The sequence below is a fragment of the Guyanagaster necrorhizus genome (genome assembly GCF_019112545.1).
Source record: "Guyanagaster necrorhizus MCA 3950 unplaced genomic scaffold BT62scaffold_2, whole genome shotgun sequence".
In the NCBI taxonomy this organism is placed as follows: domain Eukaryota; kingdom Fungi; phylum Basidiomycota; class Agaricomycetes; order Agaricales; family Physalacriaceae; genus Guyanagaster; species Guyanagaster necrorhizus.
This window is the reverse complement of record NW_025064881.1, coordinates 2,455,032-2,468,844: the sequence shown is the minus strand read 5'-3', so window position 1 is coordinate 2,468,844 and position 13,813 is coordinate 2,455,032. Positions and strand designations below refer to the sequence as shown.

General features: G+C 47.7%; 7 protein-coding genes across 7 annotated transcripts; 4 read left to right on the top strand and 3 right to left on the bottom strand.

The window, feature by feature from the left end:
- Positions 1-17: 17 nt before the first annotated feature.
- BT62DRAFT_1071544 (uncharacterized protein) lies at positions 18-1,480 on the top strand (the record flags this gene model as incomplete). The annotated part of the gene is made up of 4 exons (XM_043178774.1): positions 18-536; positions 589-930; positions 981-1,074; positions 1,128-1,480. The coding sequence occupies exons 1-4, from the start codon at positions 81-83 to the stop codon at positions 1,478-1,480; spliced, it is 1,245 nt and encodes a 414-aa protein (XP_043045908.1). The 5' UTR covers positions 18-80.
- A 101-nt stretch (positions 1,481-1,581) lies between these two features.
- Positions 1,582-3,943, bottom strand: BT62DRAFT_960440 (general amidase). Its single transcript, XM_043188553.1, has 11 exons — positions 3,642-3,943; positions 3,436-3,595; positions 3,274-3,386; positions 3,122-3,221; positions 3,047-3,067; positions 2,975-2,996; positions 2,549-2,922; positions 2,453-2,499; positions 2,104-2,399; positions 1,902-2,044; positions 1,582-1,851 (listed from the first exon to the last, which is right to left on the bottom strand). The coding sequence occupies exons 1-11, from the start codon at positions 3,903-3,905 to the stop codon at positions 1,709-1,711; spliced, it is 1,683 nt and encodes a 560-aa protein (XP_043045907.1). The 5' UTR covers positions 3,906-3,943; the 3' UTR covers positions 1,582-1,708.
- A 112-nt stretch (positions 3,944-4,055) lies between these two features.
- BT62DRAFT_301193 (uncharacterized protein) lies at positions 4,056-7,164 on the top strand. Its single transcript, XM_043180419.1, has 18 exons — positions 4,056-4,377; positions 4,432-4,536; positions 4,586-4,631; positions 4,678-4,712; positions 4,764-4,781; positions 4,832-4,994; positions 5,043-5,109; positions 5,167-5,259; positions 5,314-5,389; positions 5,437-5,504; positions 5,553-5,673; positions 5,722-5,866; positions 5,922-6,028; positions 6,079-6,215; positions 6,272-6,413; positions 6,467-6,640; positions 6,691-6,775; positions 6,827-7,164. Exons 1-18 carry the CDS (start codon positions 4,213-4,215, stop codon positions 7,096-7,098), a joined length of 2,019 nt encoding a protein of 672 aa, XP_043045906.1. The 5' UTR covers positions 4,056-4,212; the 3' UTR covers positions 7,099-7,164.
- On the bottom strand, positions 6,750-9,040 carry BT62DRAFT_302408 (uncharacterized protein). The gene is made up of 3 exons (XM_043180426.1): positions 9,016-9,040; positions 8,858-8,958; positions 6,750-8,806 (listed from the first exon to the last, which is right to left on the bottom strand). Exon 3 carries the CDS (start codon positions 8,804-8,806, stop codon positions 7,244-7,246), a length of 1,563 nt encoding a protein of 520 aa, XP_043045905.1. The 5' UTR covers positions 8,858-8,958; positions 9,016-9,040; the 3' UTR covers positions 6,750-7,243.
- A 123-nt stretch (positions 9,041-9,163) lies between these two features.
- Positions 9,164-10,439, top strand: BT62DRAFT_926592 (uncharacterized protein). Its single transcript, XM_043185072.1, has 4 exons — positions 9,164-9,612; positions 9,665-9,721; positions 9,772-10,016; positions 10,066-10,439. Exons 1-4 carry the CDS (start codon positions 9,219-9,221, stop codon positions 10,300-10,302), a joined length of 933 nt encoding a protein of 310 aa, XP_043045904.1. The 5' UTR covers positions 9,164-9,218; the 3' UTR covers positions 10,303-10,439.
- On the bottom strand, positions 10,295-12,025 carry BT62DRAFT_301140 (t-SNARE). The gene is made up of 6 exons (XM_043180418.1): positions 11,548-12,025; positions 11,447-11,493; positions 11,176-11,388; positions 10,801-11,124; positions 10,499-10,750; positions 10,295-10,446 (listed from the first exon to the last, which is right to left on the bottom strand). The coding sequence occupies exons 1-6, from the start codon at positions 11,759-11,761 to the stop codon at positions 10,420-10,422; spliced, it is 1,077 nt and encodes a 358-aa protein (XP_043045903.1). The 5' UTR covers positions 11,762-12,025; the 3' UTR covers positions 10,295-10,419.
- Positions 11,720-13,730, top strand: BT62DRAFT_926590 (glycerol-3-phosphate dehydrogenase). Its single transcript, XM_043185071.1, has 8 exons — positions 11,720-12,326; positions 12,382-12,538; positions 12,587-12,611; positions 12,659-12,755; positions 12,806-12,918; positions 12,976-13,253; positions 13,314-13,335; positions 13,403-13,730. Exons 1-8 carry the CDS (start codon positions 12,040-12,042, stop codon positions 13,531-13,533), a joined length of 1,110 nt encoding a protein of 369 aa, XP_043045902.1. The 5' UTR covers positions 11,720-12,039; the 3' UTR covers positions 13,534-13,730.
- The last annotated feature ends 83 nt before the right edge of the window (positions 13,731-13,813 follow it).

Sequence of the window (13,813 nt, the reverse complement as noted above, 5' to 3'; positions counted from 1 at the left end):
AAGTTCCTTCAACTCTCCCTCTTACCGTCACCGTGCCGCCACTGTTAACTGGATGCCCATCGTGGTGGTCGACCTCCACGATGCCGAAGGACTCTTCCAGACGACCGCTTCCCACCTCCTCCGTCGACTTTGCCCTACCCCCATCGAGCGTGGCTTCGACGTCGTCCCACACCTCGGATGAATCGGCGTTAATGCACAGAATACGACGCCCAAGTATACTAGCACCCAAAGCGAGCTTTCTATCCGACGCTCGTCTGTCGAGCCCGTTAGCCACATCCTTCACACTGCATTCCTCGTCGAGGCACAAGAACACCCACCACGACTCACCGTCTGACCTGTCTGATGGCAGTAGCGGAGCAATACGTACCGATAGCTCATCCTCTGGGGATACCACTCCTTCTATTGGTATAGAAGATGATGCCACCCAAGAAACCAAAATTCTTCGACCTTACCTCTCTTCCCCTCGCAGGTTGTCGTCGTCAATGGCCGACGCCCAAGACTCGCGTCCTTATCCCCGACGCAGATTATCCTTTCCTGTATGTCGTTATCTATTTACTATATGTCCATGGCGCCTAATTATTAACTCAGCCGAAACAACCCCGTATACTGAACCTCCTCGCTGAATCTCGCCCTGTCGAAAATGAAGTCAAGTCCGAGGCCGCCTTTCAACGATTGGTGGCTTCCGGGGCTGAACTTCCCCTTCAACCCCACATCCCCCGTTCCGCATCCGACCGGGGTCGTTATCCTGAAGAGGCTGGTCATGATGATTTCCAGAGGGAAGACACCCCCAGCGATGATGAGGACTACGGTCCCTTCGCCTACACTCCTTCTAGTCATAGCGATCCAATCAACATTGTCAATCGTCGTAAGAATGCTAGTGGAGAGGACCTTGACATTTCTGAGAGTTCCAGTTTGATGGACGTTGATGCTGTACGCGCGTTTTGTTTCTTAGCGAACGTGATACTCACCATGTTGTCTAGCCTTCCTGTTCACCCATGTCGACATCATCAATGACCCAATGGAGGTACACACCACCTCCCACGACAAGTGCTGTGAGGTCGGCGAAACGCAAATGTACGTTCTTTTCGGTTATGTTTTTCATAATGCTGGTCATAAACTCCCAATAGTTGATGATCGTTTTGACCCATATCCCGCCTCAAAACGCCGAGCCGTTTCCCCTTCGATCCCCCACCTTCGTGACCCACATTCCACGCTAGGCTCTCCTCGAGGAAGTAACAGGATACCTATTGCCATTCCTGTATCAATACCGTCATCAAACGTCAATTCTACTACATCTTCCCCGACAATATCCGGATCGTACCCTCGTTCTATGAGCATAACGTCTAGTCCCACATTACGAGCATCGATGGGTTTGTCTAGCCCGATTATCAGACCTGTTCCTCGAACTCGGAGGTTTGATGGAGAAGACAGGGAGGTAGATGGGGCTGGCGAAGCCGTCGGTGGCCTTAGTCTCGGATGAAGTGCCTGATTTCTGATAAACACACTGGCATCTTGTATCTTGCATTTTTCAACCCTTCAGCATGTAGTACTTGGAACTCGCAACAACCTATCTGTATAGCAACAGCTACTTACATATGTATTATCAACGACACTCATATTCCTGCACTTCTATCTTACATGCTTGTATCGTAGATACACTAGGACTTTCGATTATCTTACACTCTTCATATACGTATACAGAATATCGTTACAAATAAGAGGCAGTCTGCGACTTCGTTGCTTTCAGTGCAGTATCAACGATTTCTGCCATGCCGATGACAGCTTCCTCTTCGAGCGTTCGACCCACAATTTGTACTGCGACAGGCGCATTTCTGAAGGTTTCCGGGTCATCTATCAACGAGTCATAAGTATTTTTGCCATTATACCAAAATACTACCCACATCGATCATAATTGTCTTTGTCCCTGTCACTGTAGAATTTGTGGGGAAGTTTCTTCACGTCGAGGTGACGATCAACTTTGGACACCGGGATAACTAGAGTGGTGTAATCAAGCACATTCCAAATTCTTGTGTAATCCGTTATTCTTGCGATTCAGGTCGATGGGTGAGTGTAGTAGTAGATGAAGTAGATCAGCTTATTCACCGGTTGAAACCATGTGGAGGTGCGGCATAGGGTGCCACTGGTGATATAATTGCATCAACAGGTCTGCCGGTGCCCGTGGTCTTCTGGGTTGCTTGCCAATACTCGAGATACTCCTGCCGTAGGTCCCTCTTTTGTTTTTGGACTTGCCACAGCTTGTACGCCGATATCCCCCCCTTATGTTTAGACTCTCCAGGCTCTGAATTGCCATCAGGACCCATGGTGGAGATTACAGGTTCCCCAGAAATCTGAGCGACTACGCGATAGTCTTCGTCGCAACCTGCGCCCCAAATTTCGTACTAATGACATTGACGTTAGCACTGTTATATCGTAATTCTAATGATGGTCTTACGGAAGTCCTGGAAAGGGCGTCATGTTTGAAGGGCTCCCAATCAACAACTAAAGGGAATAATCAGCAATGCTACTATACCGAATGCCGACCAGGAACCTTTATGACCAGCAGCCAGTAATGCTTTCTTTGTCATCTCCAGCGCTCGAATTATGGGGGGATTCGGTACCACGCATCTATCGTCCCATAGAATACCAAAACACAGCAATTTCCCTCCCCCGTGGTTGACTAGCCTATAATCTTCTTCACTCCAGGCCTTAGGGATGACGAGGGCATCTTTGTACCAAGGTTTCGCGTCTACTACGGCTTTCATGAAACACTTGAGGCCGCTTAAGCTATTGGACATTGGACCCAGAACGGACATAATAGAGTCCTGTCCCTCCATCGAGTTCACACAGCCCGCATAAGGTACCCGGCCATGGGAAGGTCGTAATCCATAGATACCACAAAAAGACGACGGAATCCGGATCGACCTAGGAGAAAGATCACAACGACAATCCAATGCAAGCTTTGCCTCTTTCTTACCCTCCGATATCGGAACCAATACCTGATATTCAAATCAATAAGTGTTCCTTACGTTCCGGCCGAATCACGTACCTAGAGGACTCCCTCTGAGTGCTGCGGATTAAATTTATGTCATATGCCATTTAGAACTATCAAAAAATGACCTACCAAGTAATGCACCCTCCCCACCAGAAGAGCCCCCACTTGTGAGAGATCTGTTATGGGGATTACAGGTGCGTCCGAAAATGTTATTGAAAGTTTCCCCCCACTAAAATTTCAACTGAGAAGAATTATTCACTTTTACGGAAAAGTAAACTTACCATCAAGGTCTGAGGAACGTTTGTCTTGACGAAAGGAACAGCACCTAAGGAGTCTAGCATATCTACAAGGACGGCGTTACGCTCCGCGAAGGTCCCAATCCAGGAAACATAACCTGCAGGAATGCTTATAAGCGCGTTTTCGTACGAATACGACTAGTTTACCCATCGTAGACTCAATTCCCTTGATATTGATTTGATCCTTCAAGGATACAGGCAGACCATGAAGCGGTCCCAGCACCTTGCCTGTTTGCTTGAGATAGTCGTCACATTCGGCAGCTTTAGCAAGCGCTTTTTCGACAAATATTTCAGTAAGGCAATTGGTCTTCACTTCTGTCAGAATGTATATGGGTGCATTGATGTGAGCCTACCAGCTGATGCGCGATGATAGCACGTTTGTAGAATGCTGTAGTAACTTGTACAGATGTCCAGTCGCCCTTCGCAAGCTTGGATAGGAGACCATCGATTTCAGACCTAGTGATTTCCAGCTCTGTCGGGGTCAGAAGACCACAAGAGTCTGGAAAAACAGAAATGTCAAGGTGATCCTTTGACGGTAGACTGGCCAAGGTCCACTCTTGGGGGATGGACGCGAGCTGCCTCTTCCGCTTTTCTGAAACTGCCTCTTGCCAAGTCATTGAAGATAACCTGTAGATAGTTGAGGAATGTGGGAAAGATACGAACGTAATCTCACGGACATTGGCATGAGGTCATACATGAAGCCTGATGAAGTACTATTTTGATTTACGATAAGGAGGGAAATACAAGAAAGTCAAGATTGATTCTCTGCTAAGGTAAACAAAGATAAAAGAGCCGTGTATAAGAAATGAGGATATTTCTCTTTTGTCCCGGCCCGAAAAACCCGAAAAGCGGGGCAGCGACCCTCTTTGGTGACCACGGTGGCCACGTCCTTGGCGCGATTTTCTTCCTTCACCCTGTCATTACATGGATGCGAATATCAAGCCAATCGCGCGCCAGCACATTCTTCGACCCCACCATGTTGTCTTGTTGACCCTCTTCATGCTCGTCTTTCGAGAGTACGACTCCAAGCTACTGCCTCAGCCTTTCTTGCTTCATATCTATCGGTTGCTGATGAACGAAGTCTCCGAGGTAGCAACCAATTCCCATCATTATATAAGGGTATTCTATATTGATCAACAACAGGTCGCTCAACCGAAGAAATGGAAGCAGCTCCTCAAAGACATTGTCGCTGCCCCAAAGGCTCAGGAAGGAGAGGCGTCAAAGCTAATACACTCATTTAGGAACGTTGTACGTCGGCTGAGCGCTTATCGTTGCTACCCATTAACTTTATATTCAGCACGTAGAACTTTACGCGACAGACAGACTCTCGGCTTTTCTTCGAGGTGGGCACCCTGTTCTGTTATGAGGCACCTCTTCAATTGCTGCCAGGTATTGCCATATTGTTTGAAGAGAGAAGCGAAGATGTCAGTGTGAGTTTTGAACTATACCGATGCCATGCTAAATTTTTGCTCTAGGATCCACCGTCGGTCTTGGTACGCCTCAGACTTGAAGTCTCTCGAGCGAAATATAATGTCTCTCTCAGTCATCTCGCTCGCTTTTTGGATACTTCTGTCGACGGTGTCACATCAGTTATCTCAAATTGTCTTGGGCTGGGCTGGTTGCATTGCATACCGATTATGTCGCTTGGTGCACCAGTGAGCACTCTGGAACATACGCATGCACCTTGGATGATCCATTAAACTCAGGTGGGTGGCGGCTCATCCATCATTTATATAACTAATGTACCGTACAAGTGGATCGGTTATTATTCAGGACAAGAGGCGACCAAGTATCTTGGCCTCAGCCTGATCCTTATGAAGAGTGCGTCTTGCTAGCTGGTCTGCTTAGTTCCAATAAGTCACGGAAATCCCATTTCAGAATGGAAAAGGCACACGCAACGGGTGATGAGCTTGCTATGGATGAGAATGCCAGGCGATACTTTGAGCAACAGTTCACAGACGGGCCCGACTCGTAAGAACCATGGTGTTCTCTTTCTCATCATTGTATCTTACTCGGAAACTTAAGCGGCTTACGACAGAATGTGCTACTGAGTCTCATCCGCATGCATTATCTTCGACATGAATTTACGGCTGTTAGAACAGTTGAGTCCCACCGTACTGATATAATAAAACTCTCACCTTCCAGCAGATCTTATCTGAAGCCATTTCTGTTTCTCGCATTGCCGGCGACAAGATCATTTTGCAACACTGTGCTACGTATTAGAGTTCCATGCACAGGAGACCAGCTCCTCATCATCCCCTCAGTATGCTAAACAGATTACCTCCCAGTGAAGAGGGCAAGAAAGTGCCATTGAATGAATTCCAACCTGACCTACACCCATCAGAAATCCTCTTTGATGTCAAGAAACTCCTCGACGTAAATAATGTACGTCCATAAGCCGTGATCGATCCCTTGGAACTAATCTGAGCCCAGGAACAACCTTTAACTGCAGCATTCGCAAAGATTGTCCAAGCAATAGGGTTGTATGACTATCGGACTGAAATACATCGAGAGGAAGACTATGAGGCCGGCCAATGGGGCCAACATGCAGTACAGAGCATTGTATGGAGTGCCGCAGGTTCGTTAATTTCGCGGGTTCCACGGGCACCACATCGAAATATAGAACCTTCTAGGGTGTGATCAGCTTGCTCAAGTCGAGGAGAATATCGTTATTGCCTTCACTGAATACGGAGGTGACAACAACAACCGTCTCACTGTTATTTTGAATAAGGCTTACAGAGTGCGTCGCCCTTTATCTACACGGACAACATTATATTTAGCCTCCTACAGCAAGCCCGCCAAGGCAAATATACCCAAGCCCTTGTATCACTGTTAGAACCTGACGTCTGGCGTGGATTGACAATTGATGACTATGCATCTTGGGCCCAAGAAATATGGCATATTCTTGTTTTACGAGCCGTCCGTCGGTTAGCATCTTTCTACGGGTCGCCGCTTGCAATTTGCTCATTGAATGCTAATCCAGGAAACAAGATCGGTTGTGTTCCAGTTTTCTACTTCCTAGAAAGCCTCCTGGCAATTTCAATCCTCGCCATTATACTCTTCATAGTACTCCGACCCAGGTATCTAAAATTTTTGATGACCTGCATGAAGTTATACGAATGCGGGTAGGATTTTGAGATGATTTCATTCATCGCATGCTTTTTTGACACCATTTTAGGCTTGTGAACAGTCTCCAACTGCTGTGCACCACCTGTTGACGTCCCTCTGGCATTCAGAATTTCTGTTACGGTTAAATCTGTACCGAACGAGTATCATCATGCTCGCTGACGTAGGTCTTGAGCTTGGGTTGACTAAGCGATCTCGACGTATGTTGGAAAGAATTATGCCCCAGGTGTGTTAGTGACGTGATTCATGGGTCTATATGTTGACAGTTCTTGCTAGCTGATCACCGGAAACGACATAGAGCAACGAGCCTTAGCTTCTTTCACGTTGGCTCGTTGTATTATAGCCGCCGAGGGGGCTACTGGTTTGTGCTGGCTCACATCGTATGCTTTCCGTTACTAATATTGTGCGCTAGAACAAAGCCTCCGTGAAGCAAACACGTATCTCCGAGTGGCTGAGGCTGATTTTAGCGCTTTAGAGATGTACCGAGAAGCGTCAGATGCCCAGTACTTGAGCTCGATTGTATTACACAATCTGGGGGATAAGCGTTCTCGGGATGTCGCTGCTCGTAATAATGGCGTGACAGCGAAAAAAGCAACGGAATTAGAGGAACAATCGTATGATGAAGAGGTGGCCCGAATCCTTGACACGGTAGCATCAGTGGGGGCCAGATTGGCGCTCCGTTAACATACGTCGTTTCACTCGTCCACTGAAAAATTTGTCCGAAATTTTATTCCACGTAACAGAAAGGTGGTATAATGACGGGATGATGTATTGGATCGAATGGGATGGTGAGTATGTCGGGAGGAAGTGCAACACTAGTGAGTAAAGTTTAGAAAAGGGCTTCACAAGACTTAAGGTCGACAAACACGCCCAGATTCTTTAAGGATTCGGATGCGCGTTTTATGTCATCCTTCTTGACCTTACCAGAGAACCATTGATCAGCAGAGGACAGGACAATCTCTACTCGTGACAACATAGACTTCACCAAGTTGTCCTTATACATTGCCTCCCTGCGCTTAATCACCTCCTTGACCACAGATATATTCTCCGTGGAGGTGGTAAAACCGATTTCTGTGAGATGAGGAAGACCTGGACCTTTTAGATATTCAAGGATCTCGGGCGACAACCCTTTGATATACACTGTCATGGAATCGTTCGGAGCATGGATAAAGAGGCGCCTCAATGACTGATTCTGTTCCATCTGTAAGCATGGAAGTATAGCATGTTCCCTGTTATCGGAGCGGTGCCTTTTGTTGGTATTGGGAGCCATGCGGAGGGTGATCAGGGAACAAGCGGAGCGCGTGAGAAAATCCATGATATCTTTTGGAGGTACGAAGTGATCATGTATTTCCAAGCTCTCTAACGCGGGTAAGGTCAATTGACGGAGCAGGTTTGGGATGGCATCAAGCTCGGAAGGATCCCAGCGCATGTCAAGAACCTTCAAAGTCTTGTGAATAGTACAACTCGTTGGGGCGGTGGCGTCGGGCATATGGCCGACATGCATCTCTTCAAGAAGAGGAAGCCCTTTGAGAGCACCTACAAACTGTTCAGGGTTCATCAGTGTACAACGCAGGATCCTTAAAGAGCCCAATGACGCCGTGTTAAGGACCGACGCAGGCCCATTAAAGTCGAGATCCCTGAGATTTGGAAGCGTGGGGAAGAGCTGGGAGGCCCAGGTTATCATGCTGGCATCAGCCCAACGGTCTGAATGAAAGCAGAGGGTCGTGAGCATGGGCGCGATGGGAAGGGAGAGCCAGGTGATTGATCCCAGTCTATTATGATGGAATTGAAACTCCAGGTTGAGCCTACGGCATCGGTGGATCTGGGATATAAGGTGGGTTGCTGTGTAATCAGGACTATCTTCATGATATGAAGCATATATATCCAAAGGCACCCGGCCTGACGACATGAGCCACAAGTTCACCATCTCCTTGTCAAAGTTTGGGTTACTCAGCGGACTTTGACGAGCGAACAAGGGGAAGGCGGACCAAACGCGAGGCATAGATAATGCGATAGTTCGCCATCTGCGGCAAACGTGAAGCAGCTCCATGCGAGACTTCATGAGAGTATTGCGACGCCGATAATCCCAGTTGGAAAAATCTGGGACGGGATGGAGATCGCAATATGCCTGAAAAATCTCCCCCAGAATCTCTGGGGGAAGAGTCCTCATTGGGCTATGCCGCAGGAGCATATAGTGTGCATCGATGGTATCCCGAATTTTTTCAACTGCGCGCTGTCTCGCGTGTATAGTCTGTTGCAGCTCTTGGATCTCATCCAAGAGATGTTCGAGTTCCGACTCGTGGTCTTCTAAGGATTGCTCGATGACACGTCGTTCCTCTTCTGTCGGTGCATGATTTGTGCCAAGGAGAGGCACGACGTTAGTTTGGGCCATCTAAGTGGGCCATATGTTAGAAAATAATTCAAACAGTACAAGCCGTCCTACAATTCTGGATATGTTAAAGAGACAGGCTAGTTGGCTGGTGTGTAAACTTCTACACCACAGATTTAAGCAAATACAAGTGGTAGACGATCCCACTGCTTAATCTAGAGCAAAAAGGCAAGCATGAGAGAAGCAAAAGAAACCTGAAGTTGCTGACCTGCTGTCCCAGCAAAATTATAGTGATGACAACGCGGGACTAAGAGACAAATGGGCTCATCCAACCATCTCGATCGGTCGGAACTCGGGACGCGGGAGTGGCTATGCTGAAATGTTACAACTGTTTACCAAAGTTCCCTATTTCTCACTTACAGAAATCCATTCATCCTCCCTTCGATCTGCACAGCACTGACAAAAGCAAGTTGCAATGTCTTCCTCGCAAAAGTTAACCAAGAAACAGAAGAAATCCATTGTTTTCCGTGAACGCAAGTCTCGCAAAAATGTTCACGGCCATGCGCATAGAATGGACGCTGACAACGTTCCTATCTTGGAAATCCAGGACGACGTTGATGGCGAGGATGACCAGGTGGAGGATGAAGGGGTAGGTAAGGGAAAGAATGAAAAGGTGAGCCACAGAGGCCAGGCGAGAGCAAAGGATGAAGATGGTGAAGGCGAAGCTCGGGAGAGGAAAAAGAGGAAGCGGGGGGTGGACGATGATGGAGAAGGGACAGAAGAAGAGAGCGTCGAGGTGGTCCAGAAGAAGAAGCAGAAGAAGAAGGCCGTTACGGAGGATACCAAGCAACGTTTTCTTCTCTTCGTCGGTAAGTGCATTCTCTTTTTCTAATTCGTGCTCCTGCTGAATCAATTGTGCAGGTAACCTCAAATATACGACGTCCTTACATACGATAAGAGCGCATTTCGCTGCCTGCGGTTCGTCTTCATTTTTTGTTACTTTTTCACCCGTTGACGATGCAGATCAGACCCACCGCCAAGTGTCCGTTTACTTACGCCAAAAGCCACGGCAGGAAAGTTGATAGCAAAATCCAAAGGTTGCGCGTTTCTTGAATTCACACATCGAAACGCATTGCAGCAGGCACTCAAACTACATCAGTCTCAACTAGACGGCCGTTTGATTAATGTGGAGCTTACAGCAGGAGGTGGCGGAAAGGGAGAAGCGAGGATACAAAAGGTGAAGGAAAGAAACAGGGAACTTCACGGTCAAAGAGTACGTACTCTTGTGATGTCTGTCTATTCTAGTGCTCAACTTGCCATAGAAAGAGAAGCTGGAAAAGCAAACCAAAGACGGGGCACTCGTATCGACAACAGCACGACCTCAACGGTATTCTGCAACATCTGGGGTGGATCAAGTGCCGTCTAAGAAGCGAACATGGACAATTGACGATGCGGTGGAGAATGAAACACACCGTGGGGGCGTCAAGCATGGCAAGAGTAGACAACCACGAGGAGGAAAGGCCTGGGGAACTGGGGTCAATGCTATACCTGTTGGTTAGCCAGCACTGCTCTCGGGGTATTGTATTAATATAAGCGCATCTCTATCCACGTTATGCATATAGGCGCATAATTTACTGTCCATAGAATATACAGGTACCCGCCCTGCATGGCGATCCTCATGACACCAGAATGAAGACCAGAAACTATAAAAACACTGTCAGTTGTTGGACAGCTTTGACAGTAAAAGGTACGCACAAAGACGATGAGAACCCCGAATATTTTCAGCATCAGCCACCGATTACTTGAAATGCTAGCATAATATTTCAAGAGTTCTCGCTGTGCACCACTGACGTTTGACGCTATGTCCATGGTGTCAGCATCAATGCGCTGCACCGTTTCCCGATGTTCGGCAACCACATTAGCCAGCTGTGTGAATAACTGGCCAAGCTCGGCAATGGTAGATTCTATTGATTCTATGGCAGTGGAGCGAGATTGGATGTACGAGTCCTGTCAAACGGGTCAGCAAGCGAACACTGAGGGAGCAGAAAGACATATACCTGTTGCTCAACTAGCTGCATCTGCATAAAGGCGCCGCCATTCTGTGATGCAGTTCCTTCTTCGGCGGCATCCAGGTTGAGAGCGAGAACATCTCCATTTTGCAGGGAACGATTTTTGCCTTTGGAATTAGATTCAAAACGACTTGGACTGCCGTCGCCCATGGGATCGCTCCGCTGTGTGTTAAACAATACCGAGCCTAACATGATGTAAAGAGATAATGTAGGTTGAAAGCTTCTGCAAGGCTTACTTGAAGGTGTCTGATTGGCGGCAGATGATGTCGAATACAAGAACTGCTCAGTACGATCTTTTGTTTCCTTCATGTTCTGTTTATACTAGCTCAGAAAAAACTAAAGAACTAAATAAGCATTACTTACCTGCGTCCGAACCTCCAGAACATCTTTGAACGTCATACTCGTATATGCCAGTTTGCTCTGCAACAGCATGACCACATTGTGATTGTGCTCTTCGATCTGTTTCTCTGCTGCTGAGCTCGACGACTGAGCATTGCGTTGCTTGATATAAGATTGTAACTGAGCAATCTGCTTGTTGATGCGGGCAACGTCTTGCTTTATGATGAAGGTAAGTTCCTGTTTCACCGGGAAATGCAAGTCATTATCGAGGACATTGGAGAAACGCCTTCCATACGCTAATTTCGACAGGTCTATCATCAAACAGGGTTTTCCGTTTGACCACTGTACGAATGATGAGAACGTGTCCGCAGACCTGATTGAGACCCGAATACGTACACTGGGCCAGTTTCTCAAGTTTTATCGTTGTGCTACTGATATCTTTCGCAATAGTGGAGGCCATTCGCGAGAATTCGCTTTTGCTTCTGTGTGCCTGACTACCATCCTGCAACAGTCGCTGTTTGGCCTCGCCGCCACGAGAAGGCAAAGAAGACCTGCTCCGGATAGACTCGACGCAGGAGCGAAATTCGGTGGTCCGGTCTTGTATAGGCATGTAAAGATAAGGAAATATTGATAGAGTCTAGGGAAGCAAAGGAAAGGAGCCCGGGCAAGGAAGTAGTCGGGGTCAAAGGGTGTGTTGGCACGTGATAGCAGGCTCCATTGAGTTTCGAAGGCCAGAGTACAAATCGAACTGCTGGGGTGCACGAATTGCCCCATCCCCGGATGATCCTACGGACCACATATATACCCCGCCCATTCTCGTATCTTCGTCTCTCACGACGTCCTCTTTGCCGCCGTTCCCTCACATCCTTTTACTGCTCTCCTGCATCCATGTCAAAACAACAGCCAGAACAGGGATCCAAGGTGCTTGTGCTCGGTGCCGGTAACTTTGGGAGTTGCTTAGCAGACCATCTTGGGGACTCGGACCATCAAGTGTTTTTGTGGGCTCGCGAAGCGCATGTCGTAAAGCACTTTAACGAGCATCATTACAACCTGGAATACCTCAAGGACCACAAGTTTTCCGATAATATCACCGCCGTCGGGCCTGGGTTTCCTGCTAAGGGGCTGATCAACAAGATGGATGTTCTGTTGTTTGCTATTCCGACCCAGTTTCTCAGGTCGGTGTTGCTATATTCACGGTCAGACGAGCACCGTTGATCTTTCGCCACCCAGGGAAAATTTATCTCGACTTCGCCCTCACCTTGACCCCAGCAACTTTCCTCTTTTGATCTTTGTCAACAAGGGTATCGAAGTTGGAACACACGCTTTAACACTGGAAATTATAGCAGATACCTGTGGTCCAGAATTCGCGAAAGCGGCGACATTCATTGTGCGTTCTCGTAATCTGTGTGGCGATATTTTTAACCTCAGCGTGTAGTCAGGACCGTCGTTCGCGAAAGAAAGTACGGCGCCGCGTTTGGGTTTGAACCAACATTGACATCTCTCCTAGTCGTCCAACGGCAACCAACATCTGTTTCAGTCGCATCTTTTACTGAAGCAGAGGCCGACAAAGCTGCTAATTTATTCCATCAGCCGCACTTCCGTTGGTAAGTTGAGGCCTTCATGGGCGCTTGGGTTGCTGACTGATCTGTTCTAGCTACACGGGCAGTGATCCAATAGGTATCGAGCTCTCCGGCGCGCTGAAGAACGTCTATGCCATCGCTGCCGGCGCATCCGATGGCTTGGGGTACGAAAACAATACACGGGCTAGTGAGTTTGTATTTGAATATGGCTTCCGAATCCCACAAGTGTAAATCCCCATAACAGTGATGATAACTCGGGGTTTAGCGGAAATGACCTGTATTGGCACCGCGTATGGGGCGTCGCCATTGACATTCCTGGGCCTAGCTGGCGTTGGGGACCTGTTTTTGACTTGCAGTTCCTCTAACAGTCGTAACTACACGGTGGGATACCGGCTTGGAAAGGGCGAGTGCCTAGATACGATTATCAATACACTTGGAAGTGTGGCCGAAGGTGTGTCAACAACCAAAGGTGTCAAGAATGTGATAGATTCACTGGGAGTTCATGCCCCCATTGCGAATTCCGTGAGTTACCCGGGCCAAGTATTCTCTACTTGGAATGAAACGTTGACAGTTGTATTACAGATGTATGAAGTTTTGTACGAGCGTAAGCATTCGTGACATTTCATTTTTTTTTTACAAATCGAATGCCGTGAGATTAATAATGAATACAGGGAAGGATATACGGACTGCAGTGCGAGAACTGATGGAGCTTCCACCTTCCCGAGAACTAGAATTGCCTCCGACTGCCGGTGGACCTGCCCGCCAACTGGTGGAGAAATTGGGGTTATATACCAAGGAGTAGAGAAAGTCCTGGTAACAAAGCGACCACGGATCATTCAGTAGAGCAGCTGACGCATATCGATTTTTTTATCGGTGAGATCAAGCGGGATCATGCCATCGGAGGGCGCAGGAGATTGATATTTTTACAATAGTTTGTATGGCTTAATGACATATCATATTATTACACACGTCGACAGCCACCGGCGAGTTGTATTTGCGGAATACGCGGAATAAAACAAGGGCGAAGCAAAGATAACAAAGAAAATAAGATGGGATGAGCCGGGGGGAAAGGAAAAGGAAAG